This window comes from Ambystoma mexicanum, chromosome 14, assembly GCF_040938575.1.
Source record: "Ambystoma mexicanum isolate Mex_15411 chromosome 14, UKY_AmexF1_1, whole genome shotgun sequence".
Lineage (NCBI taxonomy): Eukaryota > Metazoa > Chordata > Amphibia > Caudata > Ambystomatidae > Ambystoma > Ambystoma mexicanum.
Window position 1 is genome coordinate 148,677,637 of NC_090940.1, and position 22,196 is coordinate 148,699,832.

The window sequence follows — 22,196 nt, forward strand, 5'->3', positions numbered from 1 at the left end:
TATCATTCAGGTACTCGGTCCTTAGGCGTTGCGCTCCTCCCCGGCGCATATCGACTTCTACAGGGTTCGGCAGATGTCCATCCTGCGACGGGCTCTTCCCGACTAAAGACCCCCACGCCCTCTGCCTATGGTGCCTTGGCCCCGACCACGGCATGCAAGCTTGCACAGCGTGCAACGCACTTTCCTCGAGGTCTCTGAAGAACAGACTGGCCAGGTGAGGGAGCTCTTCGACAGATTGCTTCCGGAGAACCTGAAGGACTTCGTCAATCATCAATCTAAGCCCAAGATAGGGCACTCTTTTCCAGTGCACCCCGCAAGGGAGACTCCTTACCAAGGACTCGCCTGCACGGGAGGGACTGCCTTGTTCCTGGTACCAGCACAAGTACCCAGGCTGAACTGGCTACCAGCCACCAGGCAAGGGGTCGTTAGATCCTCCCGATGACAGTGTTGAGGGACAGGAAGGTTTTATTACTGGGTCTTCACCCAAGGGGCTACGTCCTAATACCGGCATCATGTCCGAGGGGGTGCCTTTATGCTGTTCTACCAGCAGATCCGCAGAGGGCGAAACGCCTACCAGTCCTCAGGCTGAGGAACAGGATAGGCCCCCATGATCCACACTCAGGAGTCCTGGATGGGGCGGGGCCCAGTGAGCCGAGCAACACGACACAGGCACTTGGAAGGCAGCTCAAAAAAAGACCGCCCGGCCAAAAAAATCACCATCCAGCCGCCGCCCCTCCAGGGCAGGCAGGTGGAGGACTGTGGTCGAGGTGGGACTGGTGTCAACCAGGTATGTGGCCTACAGCTAGCCTTCCTTCGCGCAAGGCGGCTTCCCGCTGTGTCCATATGACAGGGCACCCAACAGCTCCTGCAGCCGCCCGCTACCCTATCAGTACCACCTACCACCAACCCAGCCTGTGAGGACAGGTTCTTTGAAAAGTTGCTCAGGCTCATTATGTCTCATCAGATGGGGGTCATCCTCCAGGACACCATCAGGGACTTGCTCCCTCCAATGTCTCCGGCGCCGCAGGCCCCAGTACAGGCCGCTCTGGTCCCTGTTCAGCTTCAGCAGCCTGCTCCGGCCCCCCAACTAATTGGGCAGGCGGTTCCATACCAGCCCCCGCTGCAGCCTCTGGCCCTCGCACCTCAGCCCGCAGCTCCTAGCAAGCCCCCCAGAACGGGGTTCCCGATGCAGAAGGACTTTGTTGCCTTGGCCAAAAAGGGTTGGCTCAAGCCCCACATGGCCCAGCCGGTAAATAAACACCTGGACACCAAGTACAGGTAGATGGTGGGGGATACACTCTTGCTATCTGCCCATCCTCATCCACACTCCTTGGTGATCGCTGCAGTATCACTGTACTCCAAGCCTTGGGTCATCCTCAGCCTCCTCCTGTGGCGCTGCTAGGCAAGGGGGAGAAGAACTTGGAGGCGTACGGGAAGAAGCTGTATTCCAATGCGTCCTTGCACCTGCATCAAGCCAACCCGGATGCCATGCTGGCAGCCGTTAACCAGAGGCTCTGGCGGGAAATTGTGGATTTCCTCCCAGAGCTTCTGGTGCAGAGCCAATCACGATTCAAGGTGGGATTGGCGGAGGCCAAAATTGTAGCGTGTGACATCATGGAGTCCTCAGTGGCCCACATTGACACCTCTGACCGTGCCATCTGTATTGCCACGGACTTGAGAACGACGGCCTGGCTCCGTGATATGAAAATTCAACACGGATGTCCTGGAACGCATACTAGATCTTCCGTTCGAAGGGGGTGACCTCTTCCCCTCGACAACGGATGAGGAGCTGGATAAAAAGAAAAACGGCTCTCAAACGGGGCGTACTTATGGAGAGTTCTGTGGCTTCCAAGAGCGGAGGTTCAGGCAGCCTGACAGTTCGCCGTCCCAGCATAGGCGCAAGAAACAAAAAGGGGACAGGGGGCGTAAGGGCTTTTTCCAGCCCCCCCTCTTCAAAAGCCTCAGAGGTCAGAGAAGGAAGGCATGACACGCCCCTCTGGCTCCACGTGTCTCAAGTGGGCCGGCAGGCTTGCTCGTCACGCAAATTTCTGGCGCCAGAATTTCGCAGACCCTTGGATCCTCTGTAGTCACCACGGAGTACCGCCTCCCTATCCCAGCCTCTTCTCCCTCCACTCCCACGGGTTGGGAAAGCAACCCTTTTAGCGGAGATCTGGTCGCTCGTCGAGAGCCAGGCAGTGGAGGAAGTCCCAGCGAGGCTTGGGCTTTTACTCAAGGATTTTCGCCATTCAGAAGAACCAGGTGGGCCTGATTTGTAATGGACCGTTCCACCCTCAACCTCACTCCGGCAAACATTCAAGATGGTTACGCCAGCTTTTATAGTGGAGACATTGGACAGGGGAGACTGGATGTGCTCCCTGGACTTGAAGGACTCATACCTACACGTCTCAATTTGGCAGCCCCTATGGTTCAGGATCATGGGCTTCCATTTCCAATACAAAGTCCTTCCGTTTGGCCTCAACTCGGCCCCCAGGGTCTTTACCAGACTCGTGAACGCTGTAGCGTCCCTCCTCCGAGCGCAGGGCCTCCATCTACCCATACCTCGACGACTGGCTCGTCGGGGGTACATCTCCGGAAGCGGTTCACCACTCTTCCCATGCCATTATGAACACTGCACGACCTGGTCTTCTCACTCAACCTCAAGAGGTCACCGCTGCTCCCTACACAGACTGACATTCCTGTGTCTCATTTGGGACACGTGCTGCGAGAGGGCTTTCCCTTCGGAAAATAAAATCTCGGCCATCAAGAGGGCCACCGCCCACTTCCTCAGCAGTGAGGGGACCTCGGCATGGAGGTACCAACATCACTTGGGTCTTCTGGTGGCGGTTCTGTTAGCACTGCCGCACACGAGACTAAGGATGAGGGAAGGATTCAGCTGCACTTCGCGGCCTCATGGATTCAGGAGCGGGGCTTGCAATCCGAGATGATCAACATTCCTCCATCTCTCCACTCTGATCTATCTTGGTGGTCCATGGACTGCAACCTACGGACGGGCAAGCCCTTTCGGCCTCACTCTCTGCAGGCCACCGTCACCACAGACTCCTCGCTCGAGGGCTGGACGATCTCTAGGTCCACGGCACCTGGACTCGACAGGAGCAGGAATACCACATCAATTGGTTGGAGCTGAACGCCATCTGGCTAGCGCTCAGAGCATTCGTACCACTTCTCAAGGGCAAGTTTGTCCTCATCCAGACAGACAACTCGACCAGCATGTACTATGTCAACAAGCAGGGAGGCACCAGATCTGCTCCTCTGTGCAGGCTGGCGATCAACATGTGGAAATGTGCCCTGGAAAATGTACCTCTCCGCATTCCACCTCCTGGGGGAATCCAACCTAGAGGCGGACAGGCTCAGCAGGCTGGAGTGGACAATTGAGTGGCAGCTAAACGACCTCGTTATTCAGGAGATCTTCAACAGGTGGGGTCACCCCCAATTCGATCTCTTTGCCACCTGGCACAACAAGAATTGTCCCCAGTTCACATCCTGGCAGGGTCGGGGCCCCAGCTCTCTGGGCGGCACATTTCACCTCCAGAGGACTGGCGTGAAGGCCTATGCCTTTCCACCCACTCCCCTGATTCACAAGGTAACTTGCAAGATCAATGAGTCTCACCCACTCATTCCGATAGCTCCATGGTGGCTGGCCAGGCCATGGTTTTCGAAACTACTCACCCACTCGGAGGTGCCCCGATACACATTCCAACAGGCCCAGCACATCTTCTGGCGCAGCAGGGCGGCAGAATCATCCACCCCGCACCAGGGAAACTAGCCCTCACAGCGTGGTACCTGAGCAGGTAACGTTTCGGCTCCTTAAACTCTCACAGGCCAATCTGGAGATCATACAGGGCGGCAGGAGCAAAAGCAAATGGACCAAATGCTGCCACTGGGCAGTCTCCAAGGGAATTTACCCCTTGGCCTGCAATTTGGACGACATGCTCTCCTTTTCGGCATACCTCGCTCATTCGGCATACATGTCGACACCTGCCGTACATACCTTGCAGCCATTGGGGCTTACAGGAACCCGGATGAAGGCATTTTTTCCTACTCCAACCCTATTGTCAAACATCCGACTGGTCTCGCTAGGCTCTACCCGCCCGTCAAGAGACCGCACCCTGTGTGGGACCTTAACATAGTCTTGGGTGCCCTGGCGCACAAACCATTAGAGCCAATGGCGTCCATGGACATTAGGCTGTTCACAATCAAGAAGACCTTACTAGTCGGTCATACTTCGGCTCGCAGAGTCAGCATGATCCAGGTGCTGGTCGCCTCTGAACCATGTACCACCTTTCACAAGGTAGTCATGCGGACGCACCCAGCATTTCTGCCCAAGGTTCCATCTGTGTTTCACTAAGAAATGGTCCTTCCTATGTTCTTTCCTCGATCCCAAGGACAAAGCACCGAGTGCTGCACTGGCTGGATGTCCGGCGTGCCCTAAAATTCTACTTGGACAGGACCAAGGGCTTCTGCAAGTCGGAGCCTCGAGGCCAGACTTTCAGGCCTCTAAGGCCTTCATATCCCGCTGGATGGTCTCTGCCATCAAAGAAGCGTATGAGGGCCAGCACAAGCCACTCCCAGCCAACATGCATGCCCACACAGTCCAGGCCAAGGCAACGGCCAATGCATTCCAGCACCATGTCCCTTGGCAAGTCATAAGCAGGGCGCCAACTTGGGCCTCTCCCTCGGCTTTCTGCAAAATTACTGTTTGGATGCCGGCTCTAGATCTGATGCGGCTTTCAAACAGGCGGTTCTCAGGAACCTATTTGCTTAAGGAGGGTCTCCTCTGCACCCTGGGGCTACAATCAGTTGTAATCGCCCATACAGTTTGGAGGCAAGGGGACGGGACGTATGAGTAATTATAAGTTACTCACCATAGTGACTAATGTACTTAGTCCCTAGTCCCCTTTTCTCCATAAGTCCCAACAACCTCCCCACTAATAATACTGGTGTCATTAGGTAATGTTAAATCTATAGTCGGCGCGTCCATGAGGACGGAGGTGTGGCGCCAGAGGGCGGAGTCAGGGCAGCGCATGCTCCCTGTGCCGCACATCTCTTACTTTGAAGGGGAAGGGTTTTTCTGGTGAAAAAGGTTCCCCCTCCTGTCCTTTGGAAGGGATGCCCATACAGTATGGAGGAAAGGGGACTATGGACTAAGAGTAGATTAGTCACTACGGTGAGTAACTTATGTTTTACCTGTGAATTGCTTATTGCCATTCTGAAAAGTGTACAAATGTATTTATTTACCTGTGTATTGTGCTCCACTAGTTTAAAAAGTAACAGTTGGTATGACTGTATTATTCCTGAAACTGAAGAAGTGTAACGATGTATTACCAATAGGGGTTTACTCAACTTGAATGGCATACTGCCATTCTAAATGTGTAACCTTAGGTTTTGCTTAACTTGAAGTGCTTACTGCCTTTCTGAAGAGTCTTAAGAGTTCTTGCTTACCTTACAATTGTTGCTTACTTTAGAATTGTGTACCACTATTCTGAAAAGTAATATAGGTGTAACTGTATATATCCGGAAAGAAGAATAAGTTACATATGTTGCAAGGTACTTACTTGTAACATTGTTGGTATTACTGTATTATTCCTGAAACTGAATAAGCAACATTGTTTCCTACCAATAGTGTCTGTTTATGCTGTGATCTGCAGGTCGCAGGTTCGAACCCCGGCAAGGCCAACTCAGCCTTTCATCCTTCCGAGGTCGATCAATGAGTACCAATTTCAGTTGGGTGATAGTGTATGTAAATATGTGCTCTGTAAAAGCGCTTTGGATTAAGGCGTTATATATAAAATAACACATCATTATCATATAGGCATTCTAAAAGTCTACTAAAGTGGTTTTACGCCTCTTAAATAGCACTGGCATTCTAAATGTGACACTAGGTTTTACTCAGCTTGAACTGTATACTGCTATTCTAAATATAGTTTATACTTTGATTTACATACCATGAGTATTGTTGGTTTTTAGAATTGTTTGACTTATAATAGTACTTACCTTTCTAAAGAATTTTCTTTAGATGTGTATAGAAAATTACTTTAACAATAAATCAGTGTTTCGTTGGACCATATGTATGCTACAAGTTCTTTGTACCTCTGTGCAGCCCTATATCCTTCCTATGATGAGCCTGGCTGCTCTGTCATTGCTACCAAATATAATCTCCGATGGCACAGCCTTGTACTAAGAGTTGGAGTTTCTGTATTTCTCAAGGTATAGTTGTATAAAGTCCCTTTGGGTGGACTTTAGAAAAACTGGCGTATCGGACTTAAGCCATCCAAGTGGTTTAGTGAATTCTAAATGGGTTAGTCAGATGAGCATCCTTTGTTTACCCCCTTCCTGCCCATTAGGCAACAAACGCTGACTCACCAACCTAAATCCTTCACGTTTTCCTTGGTGGTCCTCAAAGTGAAATTGTTGAACTTTGAGAAACATTGTAAGCTGGAGTTTTCCTTTCCTATGCCCTCGATCATTGAGGAAAAGGATTTCTTTGTGTTTAAATGAACGGACGGTCTGCTGAGCAAAAAATGTTTATCGTACTGCTTCCACTGTTGGCCTTGTTAATCAGCATTACTGAACGCCCAGTGAAAGGCTAAAACCATTCTGCACAGACAACCAGTTAATCTACTTTCTCTGTTTAACAAAATTAATCCATTTGTTTTGTTTAATATTACAGATCAGATGAGCCAGATGAAAAGAAAGCACTCTTAGACGATGGATCTATGTTATCAACCCAGATGATGAGTGGAGACATGCAAGCTAATCAGGCAGCCTACAACTATAATGCCTGGTACCAGGTGGGTCATGTAAAGCATCCATTGCCTTTTTATAGATTTAAATGGTACAAAATATATACTGCTCAAGCATGGGGTCTGGCATGGATTCACATGCTCCTGAATATTCCCTGTCAAGCCGGGAATCCTCAGTAAAGGAAAACAATGTTTCACTTTCACGTAAAAAATGTCTTTGTCCTCTAAACCTTCTTAGGCCGACAAGCAGGAATAGTTTGTCAGTTCATCTCAATGCCCCTCAAGGACAAGAATCATTGGTTTCATCTAATTCCAGAAGCCAATCAGGCCTGCTCTGCTCCAGCTGCAGAATGTGTTTGTGGAGAACAAACGCCTCCAGTACCTCTACTGTCCATCTGGATCACAGGGAAGCAGATTGCAAAATCTGCCTCTGGTTCACCAAGCAAAGAATGATTGTCATAGTAGGCTGGCTGCATTGCTCAGCACCAAGGCCTCTGCCCCATGCAACAAGCAGGGGCATGCCTCACCAAGGACCGGCCGGTCCAAGGAGTGGGCTTCTAAGTCACTTGAGGGTGCTCCATCTGTTGGGGCCCATGACAGGGCAAAGCACCGCAAGACCACCGGGGTCGCTGGGCAAGCGGGCTCCCCCAGTGGGCAGGGCGTGCTCATCTTCACCATCTGTTTCCATCTCCAGCCATCGCTCCAGTTCGTCCTCGAAGAGGAAATCCACTAACCTGACAAAGCCGTGGGAAAAGCCAGTGAAGACAAAGGCACAGGAAAAGGTGTCCAACCTGTGCCAGAAAGCCCAGGTGATGTATACAATAGAGTTGGTGGTGGATGCCCCCTCGAAGTCCAAAGTGGTTGACCCAGTCTAGGTGGACTCGGCGGTGCACAGAATAACCCTGCCCCTGAGGCGCGAGGCCTCAGCCAAGCTGGTGAAGACACCAGAGAAGAAGATGCCATCCTTAAGTTCGAGCGACCCCTCCCACCATCCCTCCCCCTCAGAATGCAAAAAAAGGAGGGTGAGCGGACATCAACCGTACTCCAGGGCACGGATACCTGTTCTGTGGACCAGATGTCGGTTCACACGATCCAGGACGACGCGGGTAATGAAGACGGCGGAAATGCAAATGACAGCGGCGCAGGGCCTAGTAGGCCTACTGCCCACCCCCTCGGAGGGATGCATCGCTGGACATCCTTTCAATCCTTCAGACACACCCTGGTGTAGGAGATTGAAAAAATGATGCAGATGGTACCACTGGCCCCGGTCCCAGTGGCAAAAAAGAGGAAGCAGCACCCTAAGCTGCTGCATCAACCTCTGCATGTATTCTTCCAAACCCCCTTGCTCTCGATTTTCTAACCCCTTGTCTTCATCCTCCATTCCACCGAATAGCGAAGGGAAGAAGTTGTATGCCATGGGAAGAAAGGTGATCTACTCAATGGGCAACAGTCGAGGCGACTAATGTGCTTGCAATCCTGGCCAGGTATGACAGAGAAATGTGGTATAAAATGGCCCCGTTGCTGGAATTTCTACCCGACAACAAGCGGGTTGAACTTTCCTCCAGGACGTGGAGGTGGCATCGGACCTTGCCATCACTATGGCCCTGAACGTCGGGCGGGGGGGGGGGGTTCAGACAGATGGGGGACAGTGTCTGCCTGTGTCAGGGCTGGCTTCCACCAATTTCCGTCAATGTCCAGACGAGGGTGCTGGACATGTCCTTCGACGGGGACAACCACTTCGGGGAAGGCCATCGACGAGCCATTGCAAGCCATTAAGACGGGAACTGCCAGTGCCCTGGGCACTCTTCAGCAACACCGCCCTTCCTTTCGTGCCTCTGTTGGGAAGTCTGGTGGTTTCTTTGTACCGCCAACCCTCCCGGTCCACCACCCAGGAGGCCTACAGAGGCTGTTCTAAGGCTTTCGTTGGAGGTGGACGACGCATGCCCTGAAGCAAGATTGAACCGGCCAGGACGTCAGGCCCCCACCCATGTACCCCGGTGGGAGGCCAGTTGCCGTGCTTCAACGAGTGGAAGATCTCTACTGACCGATGGGTGCGCTGGACATGCTCACCCACGGACACTCTAGAGTTCCAGGAACAGTGTCTGCGGATCCCTCCAGTGGTCTGGCAAGAGCAGCACACCCCTCAGCTCCTGCAGGAGGTACGGGACCATGATGAGAAATGAGGCGATTGGTTCCAAAGCGTCTACTCCAGATACTTCTTGGTAAAGAAGACCACCGGGGGATGGCAGCGCATTCTAGACCTGCAGCATCTCAACAAATGGCTCAAGTCCCAGACATTCAGGGTGGTCATGTTGCAGCACATGCTTGGCCAACTGGAAGGACTTCTGAAGTCACTGTATCTGAAGAACGCATACTTCAACGTCCCCATTCATGAGAAGCATTAGCAGTTCCTGCACTTTGTAGTGCAGGGAAGGCACGATCAATTCAAGGCCCTCCCCTTCAGACTGAAGTCTGCACCAAGGGTATTTACAAAGTGCCTGGCAACAGTGGAAGCCCATCTGTGTCTACAGGGGATACAAGTGTACCCGTACCTTGACGACTGGCTCATCCGGGCCACGTCAAGGGAACTGGCCGTCTAACACATGGAGAGGGCCGTCCGGCTGCTGACGGTTCTAGGGTCCTCCAAGAACTATCTTAAGTCCTGCTTGATAGCATCTCAGAACGCACTGTTCCTGGGGTCCAAACTCGACACTCTCGTGCCTGTCTGCTCCCTCAGAGGAGTGGATAGAGGCCTTATGGGCAAGGTGCAACGGCTATTGACTCTGAAGAACGCTACAGTGCGGACCATCAAGTTGCTGCTCGGCATGTTGTCATCGTGCATCTACCTGATCTTGCCCTGCAGGTTGTGGATGCAACCCCTTCAGGAGTTTCTGGACACTTGCTGGTTCCAGGTGTCTGGGAGCTTTGCAGACAAGATTGCTCTCAACAAGGCGTTCCGTCGAGTGATAAGATTGTCGGGGCATACGCTCAAACGTCGCCGGGTGCACGGGTTTTCAGAGTCCCACGTACCATGAGACGGTCACCACAGATGCTTCCCTGTAGGGCTGGGGAGCTTGCACCCGACGTCTCCACGCCAGAGGGCTGTGGCTGCCAGAGGAGCGGGATCTCCACATCAATATCCTGGAGCTGCGTACTGAGTTTTGGGCCCTCAAGTAGTTTCTTCTGTTGCTCAAGGGCAAAGTGGTGAGGGTCTTCACTGACAACATCACAATCTATATCAGGAAGCAGAGGGGCACAAGATCCACAGCACCTCTCCAGAGAGGTGCAGGCTTTGTGGCACTGGGTCGTAGCCCAAGATATGTTCCTCGTCCCCTTTAACCTATCCGGAGTTCAGAACCCCATTGTCGACTCCCTCATCAGGGAACTACAATCCAGTCACGAGTGGGAACCTGGACCGGGCCAAGTGGACCTCTTCCGCAAGTGTGGCAGACCGCAGATCGATCTGTTATCAACGAGGAGCATGAGGCACGTGTTCCTTCCCGTGGGGAGGTCTGTTCCTGCACGCGTTCCCTCTTTTGCCTCTCCTTCTCAGTCATCAATCAATTCACTGTGCCGATGCATTAAATGATTCTCGTCTCCCCGGCATGGCCAAGGCAGATTTGGTATCCGGACCTTCTCAGCCTGTCAACGTCACCTCCAGTCAAGCTGCCAGTGGTCGCGGATCTGATCACCAGAGAAGGGGGCACAATCCTGCATCACGACCTAGCATCGCTGAACCTGAAGGCTTTGCTCCTGCAGCCTTAGAGTTGGGAGGCTATGAGTTGCCAGCTGAATGCATGGAGGTCTTTTCCAGAGCGTCGACTGTTAAGTGCTACGGACATAAGTGGAAGTGTTTCGCTACGTGGTGCTGGACGCAGAAGATCAATCTTCTGAGGGTCATGGCCCCGCAGATTCTTCCGTACTTGCTATTGGGCAAAGTTTGTATGCAGTACCCTCTGGGACCACCACCACACACAACTAGGACAACAGGTGTAAGCAAAGCCAACCTTTGGTATAAGTCTGTACCACACCGTTTTTTTGGTAGCAAGCTGAGCAGCCAGGCTTATCTCAAGAGGGAATGTGAGCTTGCAAGGGTGTTACACAAAGATCTGCAATGACAAGTATTCAGTTAGACACATATACTCAAGGTTTCTTGGTAAAACACTTCTTAATTTATTACACAATTTATAAAGCATTCACTAAATGAGGCAACCAATATCACGCAAAAATATCACAATACTGATTACTCAGCAGTTGAGCTCCTTTGAAGTCAGAGCAAAATAGCATTGAAATAGGAGCAAAAAGGCATAGGTTACTAAAACGAATATTAGTTACTCTAAAACAGTGCAAATAGTTTGAGTTCACCAGAGGAGTTGATTCAATGCAATAGGTAGGCCAAAGTCAATGGGCTAGTGTCTTGTATATGTAAAAACGGTTCTGGTATTTAAAACAGAAAAGTCTTTGCCACGGTTTTTAGAAGTAGTTCAAGGAAGAAAGGTTCTTATGTCTGGTCACAAGCTGACTAGGCCTGCAAGTTGCCAAAGATTCACAAACTTTCACGGGATGAGGCAAGTTCTCTGTCGGGTTTTCACAGTACCTTTGTATTGGAAGAAAAAGATGCAGCTGAAGACCTGGCAGTTCTTGCAGATCTCGCTGTTCCTGAGCCTCAGTCGTGTGGACAAGAGGGAAGACGTCGGACTCCTGCACTGCACAGGGATGGATCACAAAGTTGGCAGATCTATTCCGGTTGCTGTTCTTCAAGCACACAAGCTGGTGTCCTTCTCCCTGGTTAATCCTAACCAGCTTTGAGAATGGTATCCAGGTGGCTTACGAGTTGATTGGTCCTACCAACTCAAAGGAAGAAGTAGTCCTTCAAAGGGGCTTCTCTGTCGAGCAGAGCTTGGCAATTCGGGCCTGCTTTTAAACAGTCCTTTTTAAACAGTCCTCTCTCTTTCATTCCAGCCTAGCTGCCACTCGCACAGCAGGGTGGCTGTCCTTGCCAGACAGTCAGCCAGCCAACCACGCCAGAGTGCATTTGGGTCTCCTAGGAGACTAAGCACAGGGAGTTTTGGGCACCTCCCTTACTTCCTGCCCACCCCAGACACTCAGGCGCCAGAGGTGGTCTTCAGTCCTGAAGCCTGCCAAAGGCACACAAACAAAGGGACCAAACCTGGTTTGGTGCACAGAAAAACTCTAGTAGGACCTTTCCAAAAAGAAATAGCGAAAAAAGACTGAGACACGTTTAAACAAAGGGGCTTAAGGCGTCATCTTGAAAGACCTGGCTCCTGTGATTTTTAGCTACCGGTGTTTGCGGTCAGGAAAAATCATGGTAGTTTGTTGTAAAACCACTGACACCAGCCTAGTCAATAGGAAAGGGTAGCAGTTGACTGCTACATGAGTATTTAGACACAGGGATACTATGTAACCCCTCCAGCACTCCATTGTAAGATGGTGTGTGCTGGGTCTAGGAATTTGGAAGGACTAGTCAAGTCAATTTCACTTTACATTCTCTGAGAAACAAAGTTAAAAGCCCCAAAGTTTATCAAAAGAGCTGGAGGGCTCTAATGTAGAGGAATTAGCACATTTTCAGAATTCTTCCTAACAGTGGCTATTTTGAATACCTCCCTTATAGCAACAGGGTAGTTGATAATCACACTAACAATTAGGTGGCCATGTTTTACTTCAACAAGCAGGACGGCACTGAGTCTCCTCTCCTTGTGGATCTTGCCATACAAATTTGGGCTGTGACATCAGCATAGTTTGGCTCGAGGCTGTACACATCCCGAGTCATCTCGCTATGACCGCAGATTCACTCAGTCGCCATCGGTTACGAGTGGTGTTGGGCGAATTCTCAAAATGTGTTAATTCCCTCCACCTTAGAGCCCTCCAGCTCTTTTGCTAAACTTTGGGACTTTGAACTTTTTAATTCTGTTTGTTTTCTGTGTTTATTTCTTTTGGTTATGGAGTTTTAGAAAACTCCATAGGCATCATCTTTTTTATTTGTCACACAGCACCCTCAGTGCAGTGACACAGGGATGTCTTTTAGACTTCCAAAAGGTTTAAATACCTTCTCTGGGACAAACTACTGTTTCCCAGAGAATGTAAAGTTAAATTGGCTTTACTAGTCTTTTTAAACTCCTAGACCAGGCACACACTGTCTTCCTGTAGAGTGCTGGAGGAGTTGCATAGTATCCCCTATATCTGGAAACTAATGTAGCAGTCAAATGCTACCCTTTCCCATCAAAATGGCTGGTGGCAGTGGTTTTTACAACAAACTACCATGATTTTCTCAACCGGGAACACCGGTAGCTAAAAATCGCAGGAGCAATGTTTTTCAAGATGGTGCCTAAGCCCCTTTGTTTAAACAGGTCCCGGTCTTCTTTTTTCAGCATTTCTTTTTGCGAAGGTCCTTCTAGTGTTTGTCCCTGTGTGCCAAACCAGGTTTGGTCCCTTTGTTCCTATGCCTTTGGCGGGTATCGGGACTGAATACCGTGTCTGTGGTGGGCAGGAAGTGGGGGAGTTGCCCGAAACTCCCTGTGCTTAGTCTCATAGGAGACCCAAATACATTCTGGCGTGATTGGCTGGCTGACTGTCCGGCAAGGACAGCCACCCTGCTGGGTGAGTGACAGCTAGGCTGGAATGAAAGGGAGATAACTGTTTAAAAGGTGAGTCTCTTGGACTGGAAAGCAGTCGACCACTGGAACAAAAGAACCGAAGGAGAGCTGGAAGAGGATGGCTGCTGCAACTCCTGGATTGTTGGTTTGCCCGGTGAAGCCCTGCTGCAGGTCCGAATCGCCAAGTTCATCTCGACAGAGAAGCCCCGTCAAGGTCGACTTCTTCCTTTGAGTTGGTGGGACCATTCAACTCGTAAGCCACCTGGATACCTTTCTCGGAGCTGGTTAGGATTGACCAGGACGAAGGACACCAGATTGTGAGCTTGATGACAGCTTCTGGAACCGAAGATCTTCCATTTTGCCAGCTTGTTTGACTCGTCCCCGTGCAGCGCATGAGTCCCCTGATGTTCTCCCTCTTGTCCCCACGACTGAGGGTCAGGAACAGTGAGATTTGCAGGAACTGCCAGGAACCAATGTCTTCAGCTGCATCTTTTTCTTCATACTAAGGTACTGTGCCAACCCGATTGAGAGAACTTAACTCACTGTGAAAGTTGGTGAAACTTTCCCAACCTGCAGGCCTAATGAGCTGGTGACCCAACATATGATTCTTTTTCGCACAACCTTCTTCTGTGAACATTGGCAAAGGCTTTACCGTTTACTACAAGAACTGCTCTTTCCTATCCAAGACACCAGCCCATTGACTTTGGCTTAGGCCTACTGAACTGAATCGAGTCATCTAGTGAACTGAAACTATTTGCACTGCTTAAGAAAGTATTTGTGATCTACTCTATTAACTTGTGCCTTTGTACTCCCATTCAAAGTAACTGAAATGCCGTTTTGCTCTTTTTTCGGGGAGCCTAATCTACTCAAACTGAATGGTTTTGTATTGAAGTATATTTGTGTATAATATGAAGTTGCCTCCTTCTAGTGAATGTTTTCTAAATGACTGTTTAATAAATTAGTGTTTTACCAAGAAACCTTGAGTGAAAGTGTCTGCTTGAACCACTTCGATTGTAAGACCTCTGTAACATCCTTGTACTGCTCACATTCCCTCTTGAGATGAGCCTGGCTGCTCAGCTCGCTACCGCAAACTGTATAGTACAGACCTATACCAAAGGTTGGTTTTGCTTACACCTGTAGTCCGAATTGCATGTGGTGGTCCCAGAGGGTACTGCGTGCAATTCTGCCTAACACGTGGGACATGAACAGTATTGTCCTCCAACATTTTCCATCAATGGGACATTCCAGAGGTAGACCTCTTTGCAACTTCTTCAAACAAGAAACTGGTCATATGTCTCTCTGTAAGCCCAGGAGCACATCGAACTGCACTGTTCTGTTCAAGGCTCCTTGATGGCCCATCAAGATTCTGGTTTTCAGAACTACAGCATCTGTCGGTACTCCCCCAGCCAGATGACTGCAGATTCCTGACCTGCTTCACCTGAGCATTCACTCTCCCCACAATCGTTCAGCTTGGTGACCTGGGGCCTGAGTTCAGATCGTTAAAATAGTTTGATCTATCGGAGGATGGTGTGCGCATATCCAAGCGGCCAGCAAGCCATTTACGAGGGGTCCGTTCAGGAGCAAATGACTCCGGTTCTGCCATTGGTGTTTAGCCAAACAGCTCAATCCCAGGCAAGCTTTGGTCGACACTGTCTTTTGTCTTTCATCTGGCCGTTTATGGTGTAGATGTTCTGTTATGCAGAACTTATTTATCCGCTATTACTGCGCATCTGTCCATGAACAGCTGTTACTTTTCATTGACTAATCCAGTCATCAAACGGCCTTTTGCAGGTCTCTTCATCTCTTCCCGCCAGGGCGTTATGCTACAAGCCATTTGAATACATGGTCACTATCAATCTGAAGTACCTTCCTTGGAAGGTTGCCTTCTGATCACAATAGCATCAGCAAGACGAGTAAGTGAGCTTCAAGCTTTTTCTGTGAAACATCGGTTCCTCACTTTCCACGGGGATAAGGTTGTGCCTCGCTTTCATCCTTCCTTCCCGCCTAAGGTGGTTGCCGATTTTCATACCAACAAGCCTGTCTTCTTTCTTAAACTGGCATCTGGTGCTGAGTTTTACCCAACTTGCACGTCAGGCGAGCCCTGAAGTTTTACCTCGATAGAACGAGTAAGCTCAGAGGTTCCTCAACTCTTTTTCAGCGACCTGAAGGGGAAACTGGCTTCCAAAGCAAATATTCCCCGCTGGATGGCCCCTTGTTTTTCAGTAGCCTAAAGCATTCAAGGCCTTCATCACCGAACAATATCCATGCTCATCTACTCTATGGCAAAGCGACTGCTGTTGCTGTCAGGTCCAGCCTCTGAATTCCTGCAGGAGCGACGATGGCCCACCAGACCCCCTAGCCTGCCAATCCGGCAGTCTTTAAATAACAAATCAACTGGCAAACTCAAGGGGAAGTGGAGAAAATAACAAACGCAGGCTTCTTATAGGTTAGGACCTCTGAACCCGATCACCACTGGACTGGATAGCTCAGATGATACCTAGGAAACAATTACTCACACATTACTTTAGTCTCATACCTCCCTAGATTCCTGTGGCTAACTCTTTTCCCAAACTCTGCCTCTTCGTACCTGCTGCCTATGATTTGATAGGCCTGATTATTTTTTGAAGAACTCGATCCAAAACTCAGCAGCCAGATTACTACTCTAACTATCCAGAAGAGAACACATCACTTCTGCCCTAAAAACACTACACTGGCTCCCAGTAAAACATTGCATCACCTTCAAAACAATGTGCATAACGCACAGGGCAATCTCTGGACAAGGTGCACAATTCCTACAAAAGAAAATGACCATCTACAAGCCAACAAGACTCCTCAGGTCAAGCAACGAAATCCACCTGGAACAAAAACCGTACCTTAAGAAAAAACTTGGCAGCACCTCCTTCTGCCACTTGGCCACAAAAACCTCGAACAGCATCCCTAAAAAAATAAAACTCCAAAGATCACCGAAAATTCTGAGAATTGCTAAAAACCTGCTCTTCAACACCAGACTAAAACTGAAAACCGAAAAGAAAGAATGACTAAACCGGAAAGGACACTGACAAGCTCCCAGAGCCGACTGGGAATCAACCATGGCACATTGACAGGTGACGTTGGGTAGAATGGAACAAAGTCTACACCCATAGAGACGGAGTTAACAACCCCAGCCGTTCCCATCCAATATCTTCACCTGCCCCTTAGTTGCTACTAGGTACCACACTGTTGTGGATTAATCGGGATATTACCAATTACCCCATCCAACTGAGCTGTGGACGCTGGCAGGTGCACTGCCCACGTAAGTGGTTAGGAAAGACAGATGAGGTTGTGAGGGAGGCGGGTGGAGGTGGGAGCAAGATATAAAAAGGACAATGAATGCCGGACGGACCCAGATCGCGACAGAGGCGCGGGGCGCCACTGTCCCATCTGGTGGGATTACGCTAGCCCAACACACCAATTGAGGATAGAGATGCCAACTAACCAATTCCACTAACAATTTCCCCTCTCTGTATATACCTCTCAAACTCCAAACACAACCACAAATCTATAGCACAACAAACCACACAAACTTCGCTACACTGCAACAAAAAACAAAAAAACACTCCTAGACTAGCACAACAGTACACGACTACCGGCCGAAAACAACCCAGGCCCAGCCAACGGAGGCACCGGGCTGAGGCTGCCAACAGCACATCACTGCTTTCTTGCACTTTTCCAGCTTCCTCCCACTAACTCACACTCCCTTCCTCTTTCAGAGCCGCCAGGGGACCAATCCGGTGGTGATAGTGCGCGGTATAAATATTCTTTAACATTGTAAACTCTCAGTATTCTTGGGCTGAGTCCCTTGACTAAGACTCACTCCTCCGGTCTTCAAACTGAGTTTCTCTGTTGAAAAGTTTCTTTAGTACTCTTGACTTGGCAAACCTTTCCGAATTCTTAACCTTAAGTCTAAATATTAATATTAAAAAATATACATTAAATGAGTTCCCTCTGTTATGAGGTTGCCATCCTCACATTTCAGAGTTTATTCTTTTTAAGAGTCCTTACTCCTTGGAAAAGGGACTAAACCAAATGAGCTACTTTGAACTCTTCTGCTGTCTATATCCAAACGCGCTGCTGTAATGCTGCTCGCGTGGCGTAATTGCTGATAAATGTTCAGTTTACCCTTTATGCAGTCCGAAGGGTAAATTCGCCTTTATTCTGTCCTGAACTGAGATATGCGAGCAAACTGCGTAGCGGACACGGACTTCGTCGCTCTGCACATTCCCACTCAAAAAGTAATTGGATCCTTTACTCAAAGACTGTAACAGCTCCGCTCGTAGACACGTAGCAAACAAACCCAATTGGTTAACTGTTGCTCACAAACGCCGTCAAATTAAGTTAGTTCGTAATATTACTACGATGCTTCCTAAACGCGTCTTACTAAAGTTAATAACTAACACAAACAAACTGCTGCCAATACTGCTTTCCTGTTCAGATTCTTTTGCTTGATAACACAGCAGCACTATAATGCAACCCAAACTGACTGCTTCTTATGTTTACTGTTTAAAAACATTTCTTCAGTGCTAGCAATTGGTAATTCGAAAATTCAAAAAAAGTAGCTTTCATCTGTGCGCCCTTAACTTGGCTTTCTCTCTTTTTCTCTGGGAAAAGACTCCAGTGACTACTGAAGGGGTTTTCCATCCACCTGTACTACCTATGGAGTGTGCTTGGGAATCTCCCACAAGTATGGAGGAAAGGGGACGGGAAGTAGGAGTACAACAAAGTTACTCACCGTAGTGACTACCTTAGTCCTAGTCCATAGTCCACTTTCCTCCACACATCCACCTGCCATCCCCTTTATTAAGTTTTCTCTATTAAGTTGTCTCTATTATTGCTTAAATGGTCTCAGACCTGGTGATAGAAAAGGACTGAAGGGCGATGCGCGGGACAGAGCTCAGTAGTGTGGGGGTTACGGTACCCCGCATAAAAATTCAAGCAGGACAAAAATTACATTTTTGATGCTTTTTGACAAAAGTGCTCCAGTCTCGTACCGAAGGACTGAATGTCCCACAAGCATGGAGGAAAGGGGACTATGGACTAGGAGTAAGGTAGTCACTACAGTGAGTAACTTTGTTATTCCTTGTGGCCATCACATCTGCCAGGATGGTGGGTGAGATCCAGGCCTTGTCCTGCAAACAGCCAGATCTGACTTTTAATGACTCGAGGATGGTGCTGCGGATGTTCTACTCCTTCATGCCAAATGTTCCATCCTAATTCCACCTCAACCAGCCTTTGGTGTTGCCTGTGTTCTTCCTGAAACCTTCATTGCCGGCTGAAAGGACTTTGCACCCACTGGATGTGGCTTGTGCTCTGCAGTTCTTCGTGGCATGCACAAAGTTTCTGAAAGACGCCTCGCCTATTCGTGAGCTTTGCTCCTGTGCACCATGGGAAGGCCTTGTCCAAGGCTTCCATCTCCAGGTGGCTCTCAGGCTGTATCACGCACTGTCATTTGTTGGCAAACCGACTGCTGCCCGGCCTTCCGACAGCCCATTCCACCAGAGCGATTGCTGCGACGACAGTGTTCGTGTCTGGTGTGCCCCACACACCTTCATGAGATTCTACTGCATTGACCGGGATTCCAGGGAGGAGTCCATGGTTGGCCAAGCAGTGCTGCGCAACCTTTTTTGCTTGAAGGGACCGGTTCCGGAGGTAAGAGTAATTGCTTCTGTTGAGCCTTGCCACCTCCCTTGGTTGTATAATGTCCTACTGCTTTGTATTCTTTTTGTCATGAGCATGTGAATCTATGCCAGACCCCATGCTGGAGAAGGAACTTAATTACCTGTTACTTTTGTTATCCAGCATGGGTCTAGCATGGATTCACAAATGTGAACCCTCCTTCCTACCCCTCTGCAGCTCTTCTCGTCATACTGCCACTTACTCCTACATCCGGTCCCCTTTCCTACATACTGCATGGGCGTCCCTCACAAGGGACAGGAGACGCAATCTTTTTCACCAGGAAAAAACCTTGTCTGGCATGGGTTCTACGTTATTTCATCGCCGGATTTTTCATTGTGGCACTTCATCGCCTTTTTTTTTTTTTAATCGCCAAAAACCTTTTTTTTTGTTTTGGGGGGGGGGCAAACCCACCATACTTATATAATCATACTCCAACCCCTATAAACACCCCCCAAATCTATTTTTAAAAAGGGTGTTTGGCGATGAAAAATCCGGCGATGAAATGCGTGTATACCCTGGCATGGATTCACATGCTCATGAATATTCCCCGTCATCAGGCTGGGAGTCCTCTGTAAAGACAAAATTGGTTTGTTTGTTTCTGAACTGTCTTTCTACTAATAACCAATCAATGGTCTCTGGGTCATACTGCCCCCAGCCAATGACTGCCCTCTACCTAAGCCCCTCCTCTGGCAGCCAGCTTCAGATTTTTACCGCACGTTTAAGTGTTGGGAGTCCTCCTCGTGCTGTAGCTCTCGAGCTTTTACTGCATATTTTTTTTTCAAAGAGTTTACTCTTATTTTCTTTGGTCAATTCGAGCCTCAAGCTCCACCGATTCTTCCGATCGACGGGGACCCGTTTAGGAATTTTCTACGCCCCTCAAGGGCGGATGTTCATTGAATTACACTTCTTGGAGGATTCCGGAAGACCTTTGAGGCCTATCCCGATTCGGACATGGCCCAGGACAAAGGAGATTCGACGCCTACTGGATTCAACCTGTTCAGGAACTACCCAAGATGTGGACTGCACAATTTCTTCGAGGACGAGTACTCCCAGTGCCTCTACTGCCTACACCCCACAAGTCGCACGTAGAGGACAACTGTGCGTTCTGCAAGAACATGTCCGCCTGGACCATGAAGGAACGTCGTAAACGACTCGCTGGAGGCGAAGAGCCCAGCAGCAGTTGAGAAGAGGAGGTCCAAGCGGTCTTCTAAGACTTTTGAGGGTGATCTGGCGATGGGGGCCCAACAAAAGGCAAAGCACCGGGAGCGCAGTTGGTTCAGCTCCTCAGCTACCAGGCAGGGCGCGATTTCAACGACGCCATCATCCACGTGCCAACGCTCTGGCTCGGGAAAAAGTAAGTCTGAGAACCCGGGTAAGCTTCGGGAGAAGCCCCGGTCGATCCCGACGGAGAAAGCCAAGGCTCCCCCTAAGGTGAAGGCCTCAGACGCGGCCTCGGTCGCAAAGGCCCTGATTCACCCGGCAAAGGCCTCGATTGAAGGAGTTGTGGCGGCCCTGGTGAAGCCTACCCCAGTGGAGACTACTTCTGGGTCTAGAGTTTCCCTGCTACCCTGGAGGGAATCGTCTTTCCAGCCTATTGAGAAGACCCCCATGAAACCCCAGGACTAGAAAGTGGGGGCGGGGGCAAGGTAGCCATAACTGACACATACCACCTCCGAGGATGAGCTGGCTGGTGTCAAAGCTATCCTGGACAAGAAGTTTGAGGCCTACGAGAGGAATCCCGATGAGGTGGACATGGAGCGCAACAGTGGAGCAGACGAGGAGCCGCGGGCCATGGAGGAAATGGAGGACCCCCGCGCCCCATCCGTCACAACTGATGCCTACGCCACAGGACAATTCAGGAGCAATCTTGATGGCTTTGCTGACCCTGTGTATGGAGATAAGGACAAGGTTGCCCTTACACCCAGCGGACGATCCAGCGGGGCCTGAACTGTCGCGTGGCCCACCAAGCAAGCGGAGGCGAATCCAGCCTCCTACCTTCCATCCTTCACCTCCATGAGATGGGAAAAGAGATGGCGGGGACGGATGACGGTGGTGACGGGACGGATCTCCCATCACCCTTTGCCCGGGCCTCCCCTCCTGAAGAAATTGGCTCCTTTCACGCCATGATCGCCAGGGCATCAGAGCTTTTCCAGCTATGCCCCAAAGAGCAGAAGGAAGGTTTCCTCTACCAACGACGGGAGACCGTCCTCTCAGCCCCGTTACTGGACATCTGGGACGAAGGCCTGTCCCTGCTGAAGAACCCATCCACGGCCCCTGCGAAGAGGGACCGGTACGAGAAGTACCGGGACCCAGACTCGGCTCCTATGTGCCTCAGGGCACAGCCTACCCCGGATTTGGTGGTCTCTGCGGCGGCCAAGAAAATCGGCAGGGGCGACTGCATCAACTTCCACTTCCCCCATCTGACGGCTAGGGGAAAAAGCTGGAGGCCATGGGATGACTGGTCATCTCGTCGGCAGCAACGACTATCAAGGCAACCAACGCCCTCGCGATCGTGGCATACTACACAACAGTGAGCTGTGGTTCAAGATCGCTCCCCTCCTAGACTTCCTCCCAGACGCCAAGAGGGCAGAGACCCTTGAAATCCTGCAGGAAGGCGGGGTGGCTTCGGATCACAGTGGCCACGGACATCGCCGACACCGGCTTTCGCCAGATGGGCAACAGCGTTTGTTTTCGCCTGGCAGTTGGCTCAGGTGTCAGACTTGCTCTTGCCCTCGTAGTGTAGCTGAGGAGTTCTTCTTGCCAATCTACCAAACTGATTGATTGAATAAGAAAACAACCAGAACAGTTGATTGGCCAAAAGATGGAAGACCAACGAAGAACCCGGAACAAGAGGGCAGGATACTACAACAGGATGTCTCAGGAGCACAGGCGATGACCCCAGATAACTGCAAGAAGAGCACCAGTAACCACCATGCAATTCGTAGCAGTACTTAGAATAGAACCAAATAAAATAAGACTAACCTGTATCTTGTAAACACCTTAGACTGAAGAACCGGGTAAGTAGTTTCTAGGAATGGGTAGAACAGCCAGTAGATCGTGGAAGCCAGATGCAAAGGTAAGAACAAATCCAAGAAATCAAAAGTTCCAA

At 49.9% G+C, this 22,196-nt stretch overlaps 1 protein-coding gene across 1 annotated transcript in view; it reads left to right on the forward strand.

The window, feature by feature from the left end:
• Window positions 1-22,196, forward strand: part of PRPF39 (pre-mRNA processing factor 39) — a 481,116-nt gene that overhangs the window by 448,322 nt on the left and 10,598 nt on the right. The window contains exon 13 of the mRNA XM_069638752.1: window positions 6,689-6,809. Coding sequence (XP_069494853.1) covers window positions 6,689-6,809 — 121 coding nt within the window. The remainder of the gene's footprint in view (window positions 1-6,688; window positions 6,810-22,196) is intronic.